This window comes from Telopea speciosissima, chromosome 4 (assembly GCF_018873765.1).
Source record: "Telopea speciosissima isolate NSW1024214 ecotype Mountain lineage chromosome 4, Tspe_v1, whole genome shotgun sequence".
NCBI lineage: Eukaryota > Viridiplantae > Streptophyta > Magnoliopsida > Proteales > Proteaceae > Telopea > Telopea speciosissima.
Genome location: NC_057919.1, coordinates 9,856,925 through 9,879,552, shown reverse-complemented (window position 1 = coordinate 9,879,552; position 22,628 = coordinate 9,856,925). Strand labels below are relative to the sequence as shown.

The following is a 22,628-nucleotide window of genomic DNA, read 5'->3' as shown; positions in this document are numbered from 1 at the left end:
GTGTTCTTTTTGTGGGAATGTGGCCTCTTGTGCGAGTGAACATGTGTATTGGCGTTATTAGGGCAGGATTTCCGCCTTTCTTAGGAGCCAGGGCTGTCAATTCACCCCTTCTATGTCAAGCCGTGGGTGGTATAGTCCCCTATATAGAGAACTTTTCTCCATATTTTATTTTGGTACAAATTTTAAGAGAAATGTTCTCTGTGGGGTACCCTACCACAAACACATGGAGGGTCGGTAATGACAGTCCTGCTGATGTTGTTGTGTGCACTCCTATTTACTGTGCGAGCACAAGAGCCACACATTCCAGAGAGAACTCTTGCCCAAAATTTTATTATCATATTAACAAATCCTGCAATATCTTAAAATTTAGAGAAAAGTTCTCTATGAGACACATGGGCCACACCCAGACACAGTGGGGGCAAAATGACTGCCTTGCCCCCATGAAAAATGAAAATTCTGCCCTTGAAATGCCAGTGTGCACTCTCATTGGCTGCCATATGCGTGGCCCCTACCCCCATGAAAAGTGAAAATGACCCCTCTTTTGATGCTTCTGTGCGTGTGTTCCCATTGGCCCCATACGTCTGTAGGGGCCATGCTCCCCACAAAAAACACTCTTCCCCATTTTTCAACTATCTCCGTCGCCACATGGTCATGAATGTTTGAATTGCAACCTCTTATGTGAAAAGAGGAACCCAATCCGTCTTATGGTAAAATTGTAAAAATAAGTACGGGTCAATGGAAACCTTCATCACATGGTCATGAATGTTTGAATTGCAACCTCTTATGTGAAAAGAGGACCCCAATCCGTCTTATGGTAAAATTGTAAAAATAAGTACGGGCCAATGGAAACACAAACACAATTGGTAGAAGTGTGGAGCGTAAAACCCCACCCTACTAGGACGTCTTGGGTTCAAATATTCTAGTTCTCATCTTCCCTTCCTCCCCAATCCCCCATAGAATAGATAGAAAATTATCCTCTCCAATTCCTTAAAGCTTAGCAGTGCGACACTGTTAGGTTCAGATCGTTGATTGTCTGAGTTACCACGTGTCAACATCCCCACCTAGCACGGCCTCAAGCTTTAAGAATTGGAGAGGATATTAATCCTAAAATAGATACCTATATTAAAAAAATATAAAAATAAGCATACTAAACCTCTTATATTAATCAAGAAGTGCTTGGATAGATGTTTGGGTCAACTCTCCTTCAATCCCACTTTGGTCATATGCCTTTTTTTTTTTTCTTTCTTGACTTCCAAACATAGCCTTAGTTTGAAAAAGATAGGATGAATCGATATTGACAGGGAAGATCCGATTTTTCAAACCTTTGGAATGAAACTAAGATGTGCGCAAGCCATGGTATTACAGAAAAATTTGTCGGTCAGAATATCGCTGCACCCCTGCAACAGCACAGGTTCAATGATAACGTGCGCAGGAACATAAAAAGAGATGTTCATTTCATAAGGGGTGGGACAGTAATTTCGTGAGCTCTTATGATACAGATTCCACACAAACGGACAGCATGTTTTCCATATAAACTTGTCAACGGGGAACAAGAGTTACAAGAGGAAAAGAAGGAACGGAGTTAATTGTTTTCCGTACGACATGGTGAGGAGCTGGTAGATGGTACGTGGGGTTGCCACTTGCCCACGTGGTGCTCGCGCTGCAACAATAGCAAGCTGCACCTAACCATGACCCCGTTTTGGAACCAACTCCCTGGGTAAGAGCTTTTTACCTTCTCCCCCAAGTCCCACCCACTCTCTGAATCCTTTTTATTTTTAGTAAATAGCATTTCAGGTATCTAACGTTTTATTAAATTGTAGTTAAGGTACTTAATATTTTACATTTGGTTAGGGGTCTCTTGTTCACAAGGGCAGGGTGGTCATTTCGACTCTCATTGTGTCTAGAAATGGGTGATACACTCCCTCACATAGAACTGTTCTCCTTTGTATATTATGAAACTAAGATAATACCGATCAGTTTAATAAATAGTTTGATTATGATTTAAAATTGAGACCATTTGATTAAACAGTTTAATTGAAATCGGACTGTTCAACACCCTTAGCTACAGCTGCAGACACACCTCCTCCCTCATCCTACACCATAACTCCATCTTCAACCTCACCCTCACAGCAGTGCAACCTAACCTCACCCTCTCCTACCCCTGCCCAAGCAACCCAGCTCAAGGAAGTGGTCGGGACATATATATTTTTGGAGGTGATGGTATAGATAAGTTGGAAATATGAAAAAATAATACACTAAAAAGTAATTTTTAAACTGTTAGGTATTCCATACACGGAAGACCATGGGCCCAAACACAGTTTCGCATTTGGGCTTATGAAAGTAAGCATCCTAAGGCAATACAGCTATAGTATTTTAATTTTTAGAGAGGGTTCTCTAAGCAAGCAGCATAGACGAACACACTGAACCATGAGGTACAAATACAATAGAGAGAGAAAGAGAGAGAATAAAGGGATCCAGATCGTCTACAGTGTGTTGTTTGTAGCAGCCTGAGCGGCGCACAAATAGCGCATGATGCAATGACCGCCTTGCCCCCGCTCGGCCAAGACGCTCAGGCAGGTGTAAGGCGGTAATTGCAACACGCCTTGTTTGTGCGCTGCTCAAGCCGCTATCGGCAGCACATCGTAGAGGATATGAATTGACATTAAAGCAAGGCCAAGACCGGTCTATCAATCCTACAACCCAGCCTAGCCCAAATTAATATAGGCAGAAGTATACTAATGTCATCCTTGATACAAAAAGTTTCGAGACAGGATTGGTTCCCCTACATTAAGGCTTTATGTACGGTTTTGTGATAACACATGTGTTTCTACTTTCTATTTTCACAAATATTCTTTTGTGAGGAGGGTAGTTACACTCCACATTCAAGGAGCTGATCCAGACTCAAAAGTTTTCCTTTCCCAAGTGTGACTGAGTGGAAAATAATCCTCTCAAATTCCCTAAAGGTGTGCAATGCGGCAGTGTTAGGTGGAGATATCGACACATGGTAGCTTGGACATCCAATGATTCGAGTTCATTGACTTATGTTGAGCTCGGATCGTTGGATATCCGAGTTGCCAGGTGTCAACATCTCCACCTAGCACTATCGCACTGCACAACTTTAAGAATTGGAGAGGATTAAAATCCCCGATTGAGTTGGTATATTTCTCAAAAGGGACCATCTTGACCCACAGACCGAAGTAATATTGGGTCCGGCAGCCCATTGGACTCCCTTCCAAGTACCAATCATCCAGTAGAGCTTATCTAGAGTCTAGACCTTTGATAAGTAGAGAAAGCAGCAGAAGAGTGTCTAGCCACAAGCTTTTTGAGTCCAAACCACCAATTCGAGGTACAACAAACTCATATTATAACGGGGGGATTCCTCAGTAGCCAATGCAAGAAGGAATCTACTGCTACACCTATGAGGGTCTGGATAATGGTATCGTCCATATAAGGTCCACATGATCATAATTGGAAAAGAGAGTTTCAGTGTGAGCCCCACTATTTATTATGTTGGAATATGCACAAGGGCAGCGTATGCTTCCTTTCCAGCCTCAACGATCTCTTTGAGAAACTCAGCACTTCTCAACTTCCTAGTCAATATGAAGTGGGTGAGAACTCAAGAGCTTCTACCCAGTCACTTGGTACGCGGCCACCCGACAATAACCTGATTAAATGTTCCACCAATTCTCTGTAGATGTTTATGCCCAAACTGGTTAAGTTTGACTTGTCGGGCTGAACAATTCTTCGAGTTTCATTAAACAACGGTGGAGGAGATTGTGGCGTTAGCTTTTTTTCCACCTAGAAGGCGTTGCTTGATTGTGGTACCAACTCTACAAGCAAGATGAATGGGACAGCAAACAAGAGGCGGGCTAAGGGTCTTTGTTACAACTGTTAAGAGCCTACAAACCTGTAATGTTTCCCTTTCCCTTCCAGTGACAAATCAAAGATGTTCCTTTTTTCCTAAAACCAACAATTATTTTCTCTTATTTGATTGGAGAAATATACAGACATGTACAGGTTTTAAACTGTATTACTTCAAGGAAAACTGTGTAGCTGTTCAATTTTTAGTGTGCCTAAACAAAAATAATCACCAATAATCACCACATGAGCAATATCCACCTCTGAAGTAGTGATAGATCCTTGCATCCCCTACTATTATTTCTCTTCTGGTAACCTTGGAGATCTGCTTCGCAGCACCATGACAATCCTCACATATTCTCACATTGTTTCTTAGAAGGATGGGAGTCCCAACAGCTGTGGAGATCAAACCAAAACAAATTGCCAACCTCACACCATGATAGCCGGGTAAGCCCATCTTTTTCTTCGTAAAATCTACTACGCTAAACCTTGAAGTACTAGAAATGTAATCGGGCTCCCCTATTAGCCTCGATATGACATCTAAAACGTCATAGATTGTGGTTGTTTCAGTGTGGGACCTGTCACCATTGATGAAGCCACATGTCTTACTGTTCAGCTCAACCATGCTGTACCCAATTGTCTTCTGTAAGCCTTCTTCCCTCATAAGAGATTTCAACCTCTCTACATCTGCCCACGTCCCAGCTTCAGCATACATGTTAGCAAGCAGAATGTAACACCCAGTATTGTTATGTTCCAATCTAAGAATGTGCTCTGCTGCAAACTCTGCTAATTGTATGTTTCCATGGTTTCTACTAGCAGTCAGTAGTGATCCCCATATCCTCGCTGTTGGGACTAAGGGCATCTCCTCTATGAAACATTTGGCTGCTTCAAGATTTCCAGTACGACCTAGAAGATCCACCATACATCCATAGTGCTCTATTCCAGGATCAATGTTGTAGTCCCTTTTCATGGAATTGAAATACTCCCATCCTTCATCAACCAGGCCAGCAATGCTGCATGAGGATAGCACTGAAACAAAAGTACTCCGATTTGGTTCAAATCCCTTCTCCTGCATCTCAGAGAACAATTCAAGAGCAATTCTACCACACCCATGAATCGCATATGCCATGATGACTGTGTTCCATGAAATCACATTCTTAGATGTCATACTGTCAAAAACCTCCCTTGCGGTAGAAAGGTCACCACATTTTGCATACATGTACATTACAGAATTTGAGACAAAGTTATTATGACCGGACTCTAATTTTGTGATGTAACCATGGATCTGCCTCCCTTCTCTTAGTGAGGCTAATTCCGCATAAGCAGGTAGGATGCTTGTAATTGTAACAGCATCTGGGTTGAGAGGCCCTTTCTGTAGGTATCTAAATAGATTCAGGGCATCTATGTTCCACCCATTATGAGCATAAGCCCCAACCATGGCATTCCATGATGTTAAGTTTCTTTCTTTCATCAGGTAAAATACACGCTCTGCCAATTTTGGCTTTCCACATCTTCCATACATATCAACAAAGCTAGTCTCCAAAACCAAATGCGGCAGAAACCCTTGCCTTATGGCAAAGCTGTGGATGGATTTTCCCTGCAAAAGACCTTCTAATTGTGCACAAGCAGAGAGCACATTCACCATAGTGATCACATCAGGTTTCAAATTATCAGTATTTTGCATCTTCATCAAGCAGGACAATGCTTTGAGGGGATGAGCGTTCTGAGCATAGCCACCTATCATTGCATTCCAGGCCACAACGTTTCTTGAAGAAATCCTATCAAACAACCTCTCAGCGTAATCCAGTCTTCCACATTTGCTGTACATGTCGAGCAGTGAGGTTTGGATCATGAGATCCATTTCAAACATGCATTTGACCACATAACAGTGGATTTCCTTTCCTCCTCGTGGATTATTCTCTAGAGAACAGGCCACAAGAGCACTGATGATTCCAAACCTGTCAGGATCAAATCCAAGCGCCTGCATTTCCTGGAAGCACAACAAAGATTTCCTCCCATCCCCAACTGAGACATACCCACTAATCATAGAATTCCATGAAACTAAATCTCTCAAGGGCATTTCTTCGAACACTTTCTCTGCGAACTCAATATATCCAAGCTTCGCATACATAACGATGAGGGAATTGCAAATGTAAATATCAGAGTCCAATCCGAACTTGATCAGCCTCGAATGAACCTTGAAGCCTTCTACAAAGGAGGATAAAGCAGTGCAAGACTTAATTAGAAAAGGGAACGTGTAATTATCGCCCTTCACACCTGCAAACTGCATGCGGTGGTAAATTTCAATGGCCTCCTGGTATAACCCATTATCCGTAGAAGCCCTGATCATGATGTTCCAAAGGAAGGGATCTGGGTTCTTGGCAACCTCAAGCAGGGCAATAGCTTTGTCTATACACCCAGAATCCACGTAAGAGTATAGAGTGCGAGTAAAAGAGAGATCATGAGGGCTGACTAAAGAGCTCCTTATCTTGGGTCGATTTGAATTGTTGCGAATTGATTTGGAGCTTCTTTGGTTGATCAAGATATAAGGTTTCTTATCTGCGTTTCCATTTGGGCTTTGGCCTCTGCCCCAAGAGAAGTTTTCAGGAGCGTTTGAATTGCAGAAGGTCCAAGCAGGAGCTATCATCATTTTTTGTGGTCAGAATTGAAGTGTTCAGTACCCGCTTGGACGCATAGGGTGAAGTGGGAAGTGTGGGAAGTGGGGACGTTATTTGTGGCGGGTAGAAACTTGGAATCGCCAGCGAACAGTAGCCGTTATGCTTTATGAATTAAGCCGGGAAAATGCAAACTAAACGCTCTCAGTTGGACACGTGTCATGCTGGACTTTATCACTCGGGATATGTGAGGTTGGCCTGAGATCAAACAAAAAGTAAGGGTTTGGTGGAGGCCCATTATCCAAGCCCATACATAAGCCTAGGCCCAAAGCCCTGAGAAACTAGAAAGCTCTACGGCTCTACCCATGGTTTCAAGATTTGGAAATCGGATCGGTGAACCGGCTGACTCCGATCCCTCTAATCGTTAATGCTTGAATCGGAATTAGATCGGCCAATTTAATCTGGATCAGCCTGATTCCTAGTCATTTCTTCATATTTCAACTTGAATCGGACCAATTTATTGAGCCGATCCCCTTTTCACCTCCAAATATAGCTTTGAATGGATGGATCAGACCGATTCCATGATTCAGTCCTAGCTACTGTTTTTTAAAACCATGGCTCTACGCCTCTGAATAATTACCACCTCCAATTCGCGGGCACCTCCAATTCCTCTAATAGGGGGGAGTGGACCCCACCTTGGGCAGTGTTTTTGGACAGGGGGTAGAGTGGTCATTTCCACCCCCATATGAGGAATTGGAGGGGACAAGGATTCCCACGCCTCTACCCTATTCCTAAAGCAACTATGTGAATGTTGATTTCTTGAAGTGTGTGTACGCACACATGCGCCGATGCGCGTCTATATGCACGTGCATGTGTAATATGCATGCATTTATGTGTGTACATATATGCGTATGTATGTATGTCTGTATGTATGCATGTGTTGGATGCACGAGTGTATGTTTGAGCACATATGTGTGTGTACAGGTGTGGTGGTGGGGGACTATAACCCAATCGTAAGTTAGCCAAAATAGTTATGCAAGCCCAATAGTATTATGTAACTATTTTTGTTGAGGCAAAAATAATTTCAGCCAAAATGACTAAAATTTGTTGATTGCGATCCTAATAAAACAAAGAATAAAATCAGCTGAAATAACTACGGTGGTAGCTCCTTTCATCCATGGTGAAGGAAGAATTCCTTCACTGATGGGTCTGGGTGTCTTGGGATGGCTATTGGGAACATTGAGAAGGCCATTATCGGCTGTGCTTGGTATGCAGTTTTCGAAATGCATTCTAGGTTGATAAACTATTCTAAGAAATCATGGTTTCAAATATCAGTATTGTATCAACCAATGCCAATACTGATACATGGCCGATCCTATATTAATGTAACGGTTCTTATTGAGAGTAAATTTGTCTAAAATAATTTTTTTATTAAAAATGATGGCAAAACCATCCAATTTAGGCCGATACGATTGATATGCATTAGGTATCAATATCAGCCAAGACCAATACAAATACCCATATCCAATTTTAAAAACTATAATTACTAACAAAAAAAATTTTAAAAACTATTAATGGGTTGGTATATAATGAAATTAAACCGAAGATTGACATGTGGTTAATCCAAACCAAACCCTATCTATTTAAATAAACACATTATTCACACTGCAAAAAATAGGTGGATCGTATAAGAAGGCCTTCTTATGTGAAATGTACAAAAGACTTTACACTTTCTTTTAATTGTCCATTGCCTCATTCTTAAAAGGTTTCTAAGATAAGGATATAAAAGGATTTTCAAAAAAAGTTAAGTACCATTATGTCATTATCAAAAGGTGTCATCGTCATGCATATTTTTTGAATAATCAAGTGAAACGTCATTATTAATTTCGTTGAAAAAAAATAAATATTATATTAAAAAGGTTAAGTTATAAATTATTAAATGGATATAAATAAAAAAATCCCTTTAAAATAAGAAACATGATGATTAACAGGTATAGTGAAGATGTCTTGAACCCTATTTGTGATGTAAATCTATGTAGACTTTACAATAACTTGGCAAATCTAATATGAGTTCAAAGAAATGGTTTTCTTTTTTTAAGAAAAGATAATGTTTGAGATTCGTTTAGGGTATAAACCCATTAATTGAGGTAGACGATCTAATCATTGAATTTTATATAAGTAGAACCAAAATTCAATGAATTTTGCCCCTCTACAGCACAGAGGAAAGTTGTGTATATTTATCCTTCCTAGATCCTAAAGTAACGGGAGTCTCATGCACTAGGACGCTCTTTAGAATCAATAATTTAACAATATTTTCATCATAAAAATTAATAGAATTATTATTACCAATCAATTTATTTAAAAAAAAAAAAACTGATCAATTTCTAAGAAATTGCACTAAATAAAATTAGGAGAAGGAATATTCTACAGGCGGGGAGAGGATCACTTATTTATGGGAAAATGTTCTCTGTGGAGGAGGAGGGGTAGGCCACGCTCAAACACAATGGAAGGTGAAAATTGAAATGATTGTCCTGCTTCCATGAAAGATAGAAATCCTGTCCCCGAGATGCCAACGCACGTTCTTATTGATTGTCATGTGCACATGGCCTTGCTCTCCCCTATAGAGAACGCTCCCCCTTTTTTTAGTTTTAATATTATTATTTTTTTGAGTAAAAGAGGGATCTTTATTTTTTTTGTCGAAAAAAGAGGGGAACATTTGGTAAGTGAAAGCGGAAACAGTTGTAAAAGAAATATATAAAAATGAGAAATTAGTAGTGGTGGGGTTAGAACTTTTGTAGTGGAAAAGTGCCTACTCCAATTAAAATAACATGGGAGTAAAGTTTTGGGCTTTTAAACTCCTAGTTTAATTTCATCAAAAAAAAAAAAAAAAAAAAAAACTCGTAGTTTAATTTAATTTTCACAAAAACCTTCTCTTCTCTTCCTTAGTTAGTAAATTCGCGTATCATACGCATATTATATGCGTCTCCGTATTTTTAAATGTATAATACTCCCATCCTCGTATTTTTTTAATCGATCGAGTATTATACTCGTATAATACACATATTATACGTTTTTTTTTTTAAAAAAAAATTTATCCAAAAGATTAGAATTTAGGGAAACGATTTCACTTTCCCTTTCGTCCCTTTCGATTTGCGTTGAACATCCAACCGTAGCAGGCAACAGTAGCCACCCTCCATCTCCAATCATCCTCGCCATCTCCGTTCAACAAAGCGGCACTTAAGTCTTGTACTCTCCTCTTGTTTATCTGGTCTTTGAACTTTGATGGTGGTAGTGAAGCAAATGAATCTGGTGTGATATTGGCGAGAACGGCTCAATCTCTATTCTATTTTATTCTTGTTTTTCTGTCTCTTGTAGCTAATGTGTACAGTGGAGATCCATATCTGGAACTCTCCCTCTTGTCTTGTGTTGGTTAATTAGTGGGAACTCATCCCCCTTCACAAGAACACATCTGGTTAAAAATATATGGTTATCTCATTGTAGATAGAAAGAAATGTAATGTTGGAAGAATGATTTAATGATAAGGTAATCAACTTGCTCATGTCATTTTCAGACAATCTACATTCATTTCTTGTAGATTATTGATATTTTGGTATGTTAAATGATAATCTTAGAGATGTTATATAGTATATTATATTATTGTGTTTATTTTAGTTAATAAAATCATGATATTATTTTGTTTATTAGGTGGTGAATGCATGTTATATAATGAATATATGTCCGTTTTTTTAAAAGTATTATTGTCGTCTATGTCGTATTATACCCGTATTAAATACGTACCGTATTATTATCATATGCATTTTATGAAGCCGGATTTTTGAAAAGTATTATTACCGTCTAGTCCGTTTAATTGCCGTATGTATCCGTTCCCGAACTTACTAACTAAGTTCTCTTCCCCAAAAAGGCAAAAGTTGCCACTTTATCTTTTGTTTTTATTTCTTTAAATAGATTGTCACCTCGGTAGTGTACAGTTTTCCATTCACATACATACATATATATGGAAAAATTCACGTGGCCTTTATGTATAGACGCAGGGGTCACGCACTGCACGCGATCAAGTAGCGTTCTTTTTTTCATTCTTTTCATTTTTTCCCGTTCTATTAAAAAAATATAGGCTCCATACGAATGATATCATTTTTTTTTTTTTTATAATAAAATGATATCATTTTCAGGATACCTATTGGTGTGGGTATAGATTTCTCCCCACACTGGCATCATGGGAAAGTGGGAAAACCTCTCCAAAAAAAAAAACAAAAAACATCAAAACCCACTCAATGCATGTATTTAAATAAGGCAAAAGATCCAGATACTGTCTAAGTGTCAATTCTTTCGCACACCCTCTCACAAAAAATGAGGGCCCCATGCATGTATTTTTATTTTTATTTTTTATCTATTTTAAAAATATGAATTTCACATAAATGATACCTTTTTCAAGACACCAATTGATGTGGCATATATATTCTTTCCCAAACACGTGAGAAATCCTCTCCCATTTAAATAAATACATATAAAAAAATAGACCATTAGTCAAATGTCAAAGTTTAGAGCCTAATTCAATCAAATCCTCTTCATGTATTCACACGTATCCTATGTATGTCCATGCATGTTTAATGTACTTTGACCAATATTGTTCATTCTCTCACAGTCTTAATTTTTTAAAATATTATTAGCCACTTGATAAACATTGTTTGAGTTTAAACTTGATACGTGAGTAGGGCATCTTGGGGTCTACATGTTCACTAAATTTGAGACCTAATTGAACTGCCTATGACAAATATTTGGACCACCAAAGAAGGCCTTCCTCTTTGTGTGGGAGCTTTCCTTTTGAACTTGGTTGAAGAAATATATAAGAAAAATTGACTATTGTCAGAAAACTTATTGATACAATTGCCCAAACAGCCATAATAACTTCTTTTTATTGGAGAAGGATGAGGTTCACTAGGTGAAAGGTAGGGGATTCGAACTTGGGTCTTTTACAACCCAAATCTGTAGAAATAGGTTGTGCTTGGCATGTATTCTAGGTCGATTTTGCATTCTCAGATGATAAAAACAACGCATTCCAAGAATACATACCAAACACAGCCTAGTAGTTGCTTTTCGTAAGATTTATCAAACTGATGAGGGAGACACAATATCTTCCAATATAATCCATACTTACCAAAATAATATTTTTAGGGGTTTTTTTTCCAATTTCTTTACGAGAAAAAATCCTCACAATGACGGAGTGGGATTTCATCTCATCATCTCTCACGAAATGAGTGATTGGATTCACATTAACACTCTCTCTCCTCAGACAAAATATAGACTTACTACGGAAGAAATCCATTCTTTTTTTTTTTGTTTTATTTTTGATAATAACAACAAATCCATTCCAACCTTCTTATTGGTGATGAGGTTCCAACTCAGACATCATGGGAATCCTTTGACCATGTGTTTTTTTTTTTTGGGTTTCTAATGGTTTTTAGCCATCTCCCAAGTCAAACATTTTACAATGTCCATAGGCACATGGATACCACCAAGACTTACTAAAGAAGAAGCTAGAATACATAGGAATACAAAACAAACAAAAAACCCACCCGAAACTCATGATCCATGAACGTGTGTTGTCCTTTCAGGGTTGGTCTACTGTCACCTTATCACAGTCACCACAGCATAGAAAATTTTTAAGCAAAATCTTAATTACATCATTCCCATCTCATGCATTTGTCTTATCTAAATTGCTTGGTTTTTTTTGACTCTTTTAGTGTCGGCTAGACACAATTTTTCTTTCTTTTTCTGGGTTTTTGGGGATAATGTCTGGCTACTGCTATACAGAAGTTATAATTACAACAAGTATTTATATAAAACTATATGAAGACAGCATTACTCCTAATCAAATGGGGTCTTTATGAATCTTGTTATTTCAATCTAACAGCTATAAATAAGAGCAAGAGTTCCATGAGACTTTCATGCAAACAGAGGAAGCCAAAGTAGTTGCTGCTACAGTTGAGAAGAAGAACAACTATGGAGTTTGTCTTGGCTTTCCTCACACTTTCTTCACTTCTCTTGGTAAGCAATTTTATCAAAAGCTCTTATATGGTCTTGGTTTTTGTTTTGTTTTTTTGGGTGTGACTGTGACTGTGAGGTGATTGTTTTAATTCCTCTGTTGCAGTTTAGTGGTTCAGTTGATGCAAGAAAAAACCCAGGAGAATATTGGAATGATGTGATGAAGGATCAACAGATGCCAGAAGCAATTCGAGGGCTTCTCCCTTCAAATTCTGGATTTGATACACCCTTGGAGAAACAGAATAAGGAGCAGAAATTTAACCTAGATGTAAGTCTACAGAGCACTGCAATCATCTATCATGAGCATAAAGAAGTAGAAAAGGCAGCTATGAAGGATTTTAAGACGAACAGTACTGATTCAAGCATCAATGTTAGGACAGAAGAGAAGAAATCTGTTGTTAAGGACATTAAGCATAGAAAATAACTGAAAGTTGTCTTCATCTGATGAGGACTTTTGAACAGAACCCCATTACTGTTTGTCTCTGCATACAAGCAGATTCTGCAACTTTTCTTTCTTTCTCTTGTTTTCGTGTGTGTGTGTGTGTGCATGTGCACTATCATGTGATTTGTTTGGGGTTTATGGGTTTGTGTAATATCCTATTTAATGTTATTGAATGATATGGTGATTTGCATCTATGAGAGTTGAGAGCTTCATTCCTCTGGTTTTTGTCTGTGTTCCTTGTTTTATTTCCACAGATGTGAAACCAAGTTAATTTCTGAAGCTAATCAGAGATGCCCTCCAATTTGAATTGCAGCAGAAGGAATGAGAGAAACTACTTATTGTCTTCAACTCTGAAGCTGTGCTCAAGTAGTATAACAAGGAAGAGAATGTTGATAGTTAGCCATGGACCATATTTAACTTATTACTAGATATTTGGAAGCTTTGCTCTGCTAGCCAGCAACCTCAGTATAGAGAACACTAATTTAATACATCTATTTCCAATGCCAAATTAAGATTTTATTTTGAACATTTATGAATCCACTGCAATGCAAATGGTTTTCCTTGGTTTTTTTATCTGTTTTCAAAGGAGATTTAGGGAAGGCAGTCATTGCGTGCCTCACCGTGTCTTGACGGGCAGCTCAAGAATAGAGGATCTGAATTACTTCAAATAAATAAAATAAGTAAGGGTTTTTTTTTAAAGAAAATCCCTTTTGTTGAATACAAACCCACCAAAAGTGAATCTTGCTTTGAAATTGGGAAAAATAGTAGTAAAAAACCTTCCCTTACAGAATTTACCAAAATCAGATCATCTATGAATAAGGCCATAAGGGTGACTCACCTATTTATGCCACATGACAAGCTAAATCGGGTTAAAATTTGATGGACAGATAGATCCTAAAGCCCTCTACACACATGTCAAATTTCAACATAAACAGAATTTTTCGAGTGACAAAATAAAACATTGGAAAATATTGAATTACTAAAAAGATGTATGGAACTACATAGAATGGTGCAACAACATACATGGGAGGCTAAATTATTGAATGTGAGACTAAAATTTAATATATGACCAATCGACACTGTTCCCAAGATACTTAATATTTGTCCAAATTATTATTTTACATGAGTACAAGATACGATAAGATGATCGTCCTAGTCATGCTTAGGTGGGCGGATCATCTATCAAATGTTTTATCCATATAAGTAAAGGACAGAGCTGTCCCTCACCCACGATGAAGAGAGAATATCTACATGAATGGGTTCATATGCTTAATTGGATGGGACACCCGAAATAGTGAAAAGGGTATTTTAGACCTTCGTCTATAAATAAAGTAAGGGAGAGAGATTGCTGCATGGGCTGGCCAATGGGAGTGCACACGCAAGCATCGCCTTGGACAGGATTTTCACCTTTTCATTGGGGCAGCACAGTACTTTCACGTGCTTCTATGTCTAGACACAAGAGCCACACAGGCCACATGACTAGATAGCATTCTTTTCCTCATAAAATAATAATGAGATCATAGTGATGAGTGAAGAGGAACAGGGAAACAATGAAAAATTTCCTTATAAAACAATGCAAAACACCCATTAAGTGCATTTAATTAATGCATGTGGGGGTTAGCTTAGTGATGATCCTGCTGGAACATTTTAAGGGTGGGGGAGCATTGTGCCATTGATTATGATACATGGTATAATACCATAGACACAGTGACATATATGCAACCTTATAATGTTCCTGCTTAAAGGTGGGGGGAAAGCATTAATGTGTCATTATATATATATAAAAGGATCTCATTGCATGGTAAGACACTGTGAGCCTCTGACATATATAATCTAATGATCTAACATAATCAATTAACTTGATTAGTCGTTTTTTTTTTTTTTTAAATGGAATAGAGTGGTAAAGATTGTTCTATTGTGATCAAGTGGTTTGGACTCAAATATGGAAAGTGGAAATAGTCTCTATGCAAAAAAAAGGATAAAGTTACGTACATTATGATCCTCTCCAGACCCCACTGTGGCGATAGTCTCGTGCGCTAAACATCTGACCATAGGCATTTTTAGGAAATTGAAGAGGATTTAAATTCTAAACAGGTATCCATTAAATGGAAATAGTATCTATGGTTGTCCTTTAGCTAGTTGATAACTATTTCATCGCTAAGATGCTGCCAAATAAAATAAAAATAAAAATTTAAAAAATAAATTAGTATTTAAATATTAATAAAAACTAGACTTAGAGTTGACAAAGTTCCCTCCCTCCCTCCTTATTTAAGTATTTTTTTCTTTAAAAATATTTTTGAAAAAAATTTACAAAAGTTAAGTTTGGCGGTTATCCATCATCTATGAATTTTGAGTCCCACGCCCACTGTTCCGTTCAAATAATAAGGAATCGATTCCACCATTTTCACAAACTCAATCACACTTTATAAAGAATGAAACCATTTCGTATATCGATCCAAGTTTGCCCTGGTGGTTCGCTACTTCCTTGGGAGAATTACGTCAGGAGTTTGATTGGTGGTTCAAGTCTCCTTAGCGATATCAAGTCCACATTTACTTGTTTTTTAAAAAGTGAAGTCCATGTGAGTACCGTCCCTTGTGGATCGTCTCTTGCCTCTTTGTGGGGCTTTGATGGTCAATAAGCCTTTGACAATTGCGCCCCAAAAATATAAAAAACCATTTCGTACCATAAATCGAAACGGAACCTAACCTTTATCAGGAAGTGTCGGGATGGAGAAGGGTAAAGGTATTGTCAAAATTTCATCTTATAAGGAAGCGTGTCAAGAACTATCTAACATCATGGGTTTTCCTTCACCTACAGTACTGCAGGAAAACTTTCTAGACTCATGCAATACTTTCTCCCCCATTATTTGTTAAATTCCAATTCTACCCTTCCTATTAGATTACCATGGACAACACATCTCTCTCCGGAGGATGGGTTCACAATAATAGTGATTTATGTGTTAAATGTGGAAGTTACCCTTCTGTCCATAAGCAAAAGCCTATTGACCTAAGCGGTGCTTACATACTCTAATTTTAAAGGTCTTTACTCATGTCAACGTGTACATATTGTGGTAATGGGATGACATGGGTGAAGATAGGTCAACTTGCCATGGACTAACTTTGTATTATTAATAATTGGTAATTATTGTTTTATTAGGCCCAAATCAAAGTGGGCGACTCTATCTATAATCCTCTTGAATACTTATGATTAGGTATGATTATAAAATGCATCTCAAGTTGAGAATTGATGTACATTCTTGATCCAAAATAATTGCTACTAGCAAAAGAAAGTATAGTATCCCTGTTACATAGTACTAATTTAACATATTATTTAAGGAAAAAGATTGCTACGCTGTCTTTGTATAAACTTTTTCATATTCTTCTCACATACTAAATAGGAAAAATGTTCTCTGTGCTAGGGGTGCAGGATGAATCCAGACACATGGTGGTCGGGCAAATTGACCGGCCCACCTTCCTGAATGATTGAAATGATGCGCTCATCCTGTCCCATGTGTATGGGTGCAGCCTACACCCTCATGCGCTCCCGAGCAAAGAACGTCACCCCTAATAAACAATAGGGCCACACTAAAACTCTCTCGCTCCTATTCTGACATGTGGGCTCTATGTTGACCCCATATGAATGATATCATTTTTCAATCAATGCCCTCATTGGTTGTGTTATGTGAAGGTTCCTTCTTACACTACCCTATTAGGAAACCCTCCATTTATTTATGTCATTAACACAAAAGGCTCTTTAAGGAAAAAGATCTCTCCCTCTCTTTCTCTCTCTCAAAATAGACCATTGATGGGAAGTTTTTTTTGTTTGGTAATGATCATTGACGGGAAATCCTCCCCTTGGATTAGGACATGTGAAGCTTTAATTCTTATATGAATGATATGACCTATATTTTAGGGTTATCTCAATTTTCAAGGATTAAACTAAAGTTCCACTTGTTTATAAAAACAAAATTGCACTAAGGTTAACACCTATATGATTGTGGACAATAGGTGGACCAATTCTTTTTGGTAAGAAATAGGTGGACCAATTTAAGCCTCAACAAAAATGCCATAAGAAAAAAATGCTTTATTGATTGGCATAAAAACAAAAAAACTTTACCCTATAAAATATGTATCAAGAAACATCACTACTTTTTTTAGGCTTAAAACATTATAACTATTAATTGCTTTTCTTTTAGGTCTAAAACATCATAACTACTACTAGTGGAGAGGTTAATTGTTGTACTTGTATGTACTATTTTCCCATTTTTTTTAATTTTTAATTTTTAAATTTGTTTTACCAATACTATCACTTGGTAAAGAGAATTCGGAAATGTTAAGTAGGTATTCTAGCTTTAGTATTTTGTTTTTTTGAAGTTAAAGCACAAAGTTCATTAGATGCTAATATAACCTAGAAGAAACTAATGAAGCAACTAACCTTATCACAAGTACATAAATTTTAAGCATAGATTTTATTAGCCTCACCACACTTGTGGCTCACAGCCCTATCCCAACAAGTTATTTAGGATCATTGGTATCAAATCCTAGTTAAATAATGCAATTAAATATAAGGGAGAATGTCCTCTGTACCGTAGCATAGGCTGCGCCCAGGCACGTAGGTAGCCTGGCGCAGCTTGTGCAGGGGGATAGGGTGGTCATTGTGCCCACCCCCATGTGTCTGGGCACAGCCTACACTGCGGCACAGAGAACAACACCCCTAAATATAATTATCATTTTTCTTAGAAGTGATTGGACAATGTCACAAGGTTAAAAACTTGAAACCAGGTACAAGGTTGGTCTCCATCGATTTCAATTCAAATCAATTAGGAATCAATTGAAATCAAATTCGGTGATTCCACCCGAATTCGGCCTAACTCATTTCAAATTAATAAGGGTTGTAATCAATCGACCCCATCGGTTTCTATCAAAGTTTTAAAACCTTGCGGTGACCCTGATAGAATATGCGAGGTTAGCATTTTGGTTTAGTATATCTTATGGCATGTTTTTGTAGCTTTTGTTTGATCATTAGCTAAATTTTACAAACAAAAAAATATACGAAGCCAAATTATTATTAGGATTAGGTTTTCGTTCACCTAGGGCATCAATGGTGATGTTACACAATGATTGAACTCTAATTCATCATTAACTCTTATTCCCTATTGTTTATAGTCTAAAATACCCTTGTCCTGTCCAATTAGAGAATTAGATAAGGTAGATGAAGAAATTCTCTCTTCACCATAGATAGAGAGAAACTAGGTCATTATTATTATTGGCTACTAAAATTATTGGAATAGCAACTCCATTCAAAATTAATATTCTAACACACAAGTTTGTAGAATCACAAATAGTAATTTTATCAATGAAACAAAAATCAAAACCGGAAACTCTTTTTCACATTCTCACTCAATTTCTGGTCCACCACCATACACACACAATTAAGGTGGTTTCTTCAACTTAATTAAGGAGTTTAGAAAACCCCAAGTGATGTAGGGTGGGGTGAAGAAGGGCTTTTATAAAAGCAAAAGTTGGGAATGTAGGTGGAGGAGCGTTTCGGCTTCTCCATAGACTCGATGGCTGGTTGGTTGAGATATGCATATTTGCTCTTTGTCCACCTGTCAAAAAATTACAACTTATAAGAAGTTAAACCCATTTTCTTGTTCTTAATGTAAGATCCATGTCCACCCGGCCCAGACCATGGTTTGAGGTATCGGATCGGATTGGCCGATTTTTGCCGGAACAGATTGGTATCGGCTGAGACCGATCCCGATACCGATCTGGTCCAGCTGTACGGACGGGGGTAAAAATATAAAAAAAAAATAGTTATTTTTATAAGAAAACAGGGACAAAAGTGTCATATTTGCCCGAGTTTGGGCGATCCCGATCTGTATCGGCCGATCCAACCGATACCGAGATCATGAACCATGGCCCAGACCCATAAATTGGTACTTTTTTAGTTGGGACTTGGGACTTGGGCCATAATCAGATCCGGATCCAAGTCGAACTGTTCAGACCGTTGACCAACAATGCCCAATGGTCAATGATCCACATTAGGCAATAAGCATTAGTCCAGGTGAGACCATTGGGCTGGGCTGTACAATCAGTCCATAGCTGGGCCTGGACAATCCAATGCTTGGTCCATTTTCAAAACCATTGGTTGCTTGTTGTCACACATCTCCTTGAATTCAATGAGTCCACAATCGGATGGGCCTAGCCATCTAAGTTAGGGCAGGGTGCTTGGGCAGTGGGTAGGGCGGTCATTTTGCCCCTGCCTGTGTGAGGCTGCACACCGACTGCATGGACAGATGGCAGCAGAGGATCCAAATTGCAAATTGCTTCCCACCCAACCCTCTATCAATTGTCAACTGGGAAAAAAAGGCACATTGGCTTGTAGAAAACAAATGCAAAATTTTAAAAAATGACACATTTTGTTTGAGAAAAGACTAGAGAGTGTCAGTGTGAATCTCATGACTCATTATGTAAGGACCTAGGAAGGAATCCCTGTTTGGTATCGTGGGAATCTTTTTCCCTAAAAAAAAAAAAAATTTCCTTTTGAGAGGGACATAAGGGGGATGGTTTGAAATGTGAATGTATCTGGTCCTGGTCAAATCCGGAATCGCTAAACTGGGTCCAATCACACTGTGGAAACTATGCTACACTAGAAGGAGAAAGTGAAGGAAAAAAAAGGATAGGAAACTACACTAAACTAAATATAGTCATATGAGGAGGAAAAGGGGAAAAGGACTAATTACCAGTCTTTGATTCCTACTCGAAGCTCTTTCTCTACATTGGTAGTAGTAGTAGTAGTAGTAGTATTGTCTTCGTCTTTCTTCTTGGCGTCGGTGGTATCGTCATTCAGTGACTCTTCAAAACGTTTATAGTCTTCTTCCTGCAGGAAACACAGCTTTTTAAGGAACCAAAACATTTCGTTGACTCCTGTTACAGGGGTGCAACTAAGGTCCCAAAAACCTGAGCCCAGTTCAGTCTGCCTGATTTCTGGGCTTGGGGCTTGGAATTTCAGCCCATGGGCCAGGGCTAGGGTTGATAAGTTTGACTGGCTTAGGGTTGAGGCCTCAGGTTTAGTCAAGCCCAACTAGATCCCGTTTTACATCCATTATTATTGTGTAAAATAATGTTAGTAAACTAACTTATATGGCATGGTACTTGGGTGTTGTAATGGTAATTCCTAAAGATTTTACCAATGCTCTGTTTTTAATTTGCAAACATTCTAGAGGTGGAGAGCATGGATTAAGTGCACGTTATCGGATCGGGTATCAGCCATCCCAGAAACCGATATGATATCGTTACGGATCTGCCTATATTGGACAGTTCCACCCCTATTTTCCCAAAAAAAAAAAGAAAAAGAGGGGGAGGGTGGTCTGATACTTTTACCCTTAGTCCTTACTGTTCCACTGATACAGGATTGGTTAGGTATTGTGCTTGGTGATTAGCGATACCGATATGAATCGCCCATATCAAGTGATCCGATATCGATAACTCAAACCATGGTGGAAAGGGTGGTGAGTCTTCATGAAATCTGATTTGTAGGTTATCCAATTCCAAGGGGTGCTCATGCCCCATGACCCATGGTTCCAAAAATTTAGGACCAGCTCCCTTCTTAGGAGGATTTCAGTATAGAAATTAACAAAATGCATCTTCCATCATAAATCCTCTACTTCTAGGGCAAAGCATTAGTATCAACAAAGCTAAGCATTATCTACTGTTATATCTCTACTTTTTTCTTTTTTTTTTAAGGATATGTTTTTCTAAACTGCAAACTCCCAATCCATTCAATGCCTGGCCGATCCCATGTCGGTGGATTGGTACGGCGCCAACAGTAAAAAAAAAAAAATAAAATAAATCAGGGGCAAATGAACAAATCCATCTGATATGGGCTCATCCGTATAATACTGATTCCTAAATCCATGTTCCCCGCTCTCCGGATTACTTTAGATGATCTTATCTTATTTTAGGCGAGCAATTACACAAGGTCAGGAGGAGTCATTGCTTAGAACAATGGTAAAAGGTTCGGACTACCAAAGCAAATGCCTAGGTTTGAGTCTAGAGGGTTTGATCAAAAATGCCAAGATTAGGAACAATTCCAAACTCACCCCTCCCAAAACCTTGCATAGGCGTGATCAACACTGGGTAATGGTCCTTTAAATTAGATCCACACATCAGCATGTCGGGATGTGTACTGCCGTGTGGGTCGGAGCTCTCCAGTCACATGATGTGCACTGCACGCCGTGCGACGCACAAGTGTGCTGGAGAGGAGTCGGATCCCAGGCAAATAGGCAACCTAAGTCGCTTTTATGTTTATAGCCAGTGAAGATTGAATAAACTGAAGTTGAAAAAATTTAAGAATGATTAATTCAGCATAGTTAAACTGTAAAAAGAAAAGAAGAGAAATTGGAAATTCAGAGAGACACAGGTGAGGTGAGGTGGTGTGGTGTGGTGTCTTACAGTGAGATTACGTGCTCTGATACGAGCGGCAGCTTTGATAGCAGAAAGGAGGTGATCCTCTTCCTCCATGCGCTTCTGTCTCCAATACTTGGCAATCTCTTGCTTCGTCACACTCTGTACGCTACTACTTCTTTTCGCAAATGGTTTAATTGTTGCCCATGATCTTGGCAGCGGTGGCGGCGGCAGCGGCGGCGGTGGTGGTGGTGGACAACTCATTGACGGTGTTTTCTTTATGCCATCCACTTTACAATCCACATCCATTTGCTTCATCCCTCAAAAATCTTCCAAGCTACCTATCTTTCAATTGATGATTCCAACTTCTAAGGAATTGAATGGATTCTGAATCTGGTTCTTCAGGACCTTGGAGAAGTAGTATTAGTAGTAGTGTAAGTGATAATATGAGAGAGAGAGAGAGAGAGAGAGAGAGAGAGGCATAAGAATGATGAGGATCAAAAAACCATCACCATCCCCACCCACTCGCTCACCACCATCACCTCCACTGTTCCTTCTCCTCCTCCTCTCATGGCTTCATTATCTACCAATCCAACCTAACTTTCAAACGTGACCCTCAGATTGGCTCATGCAATTCCCCATCTCCCCAAAACCCTCCTTCCAAAACAAATGCTCTTCTCTATCCTCTAAGCCTCTACTATGTTGTCGTTTTCAGGGGGTGAAAGAGTCAATTGTAATCTGGAAGAGAAACTGACTGGTTGGTTTGGCTGTAAGATGAAGAGTGATAGAAGTCAGCTTCATTCCCCCTCCCCTCCCCCCCCCCTTCTCATATTATTATTGGGGGTCAACTATAGTCTGTTTTCATGTACACCCCTTCATCTTTAAAACCTTTCAAACACACCCCCTCATCTATGACCCTGTTATCTAACTAACAGAAAAAGTAGAATTACTAAAATACCATATATACTTTAATAGATTAAAATAAAAAAGGCCAAACTACCCTAAATCCTCCCACTCTTCCAATCACCCTATTTCCCAAATCTCTCGCGAAACCTCCTCACCGCTGCTCTCTCCTCAACCCCCCCACCTTCATCTCTGATCGCCTAGGGTGTTTGCATCTTCGGTCGCCAATGCTACTTGCCGCTGCTACTCTTCAGGTAAGCTCTCTCTCTCTGCTACTCGCCATTGCATCTGAAAATGGTATCTCCACCACTGCTACTTGGAAAATTTCAATGATTCTC

At 38.8% G+C, this 22,628-nt stretch overlaps 3 protein-coding genes across 3 annotated transcripts in view; 1 reads left to right on the top strand and 2 right to left on the bottom strand.

Moving 5' to 3' along the window:
• Window positions 1-4,037: 4,037 nt before the first annotated feature.
• LOC122658329 (pentatricopeptide repeat-containing protein At4g35130, chloroplastic) lies at window positions 4,038-6,589 on the bottom strand. The gene has a single exon (XM_043853250.1). It carries the CDS (start codon window positions 6,506-6,508, stop codon window positions 4,088-4,090), a length of 2,421 nt encoding a protein of 806 aa, XP_043709185.1. The 5' UTR covers window positions 6,509-6,589; the 3' UTR covers window positions 4,038-4,087.
• LOC122658567 overlaps window positions 4,711-22,628 on the bottom strand; it is an 86,181-nt gene continuing 68,263 nt past the window's right edge. The window contains exons 3-6 of the mRNA XM_043853580.1: window positions 21,436-21,723; window positions 19,725-19,861; window positions 18,430-18,587; window positions 4,711-4,723 (exon numbers count right to left, since the gene is read on the bottom strand). Coding sequence (XP_043709515.1) covers window positions 18,443-18,587; window positions 19,725-19,861; window positions 21,436-21,705 — 552 coding nt within the window. The 5' untranslated portion in view covers window positions 21,706-21,723 and the 3' untranslated portion in view covers window positions 4,711-4,723; window positions 18,430-18,442. The remainder of the gene's footprint in view (window positions 4,724-18,429; window positions 18,588-19,724; window positions 19,862-21,435; window positions 21,724-22,628) is intronic.
• Window positions 12,427-12,960, top strand: LOC122658326 (organ-specific protein P4-like). Its single transcript, XM_043853247.1, has 2 exons — window positions 12,427-12,539; window positions 12,643-12,960. The coding sequence occupies exons 1-2, from the start codon at window positions 12,495-12,497 to the stop codon at window positions 12,958-12,960; spliced, it is 363 nt and encodes a 120-aa protein (XP_043709182.1). The 5' UTR covers window positions 12,427-12,494.

Bases quoted from the DNA above. Each gene is read 5' to 3' on its own strand.
- LOC122658329 (XM_043853250.1), bottom strand. From the start codon at position 6,508: ATGATGATAGCTCCTGCTTGGACCTTCTGCAATTCAAACGCTCCTGAA.
- LOC122658326 (XM_043853247.1), top strand. From the start codon at position 12,495: ATGGAGTTTGTCTTGGCTTTCCTCACACTTTCTTCACTTCTCTTG. The intron at 12,540-12,642 runs GTAAGCAATTTT...CCTCTGTTGCAG, and splicing joins CACTTTCTTCACTTCTCTTG to TTTAGTGGTTCAGTTGATGC.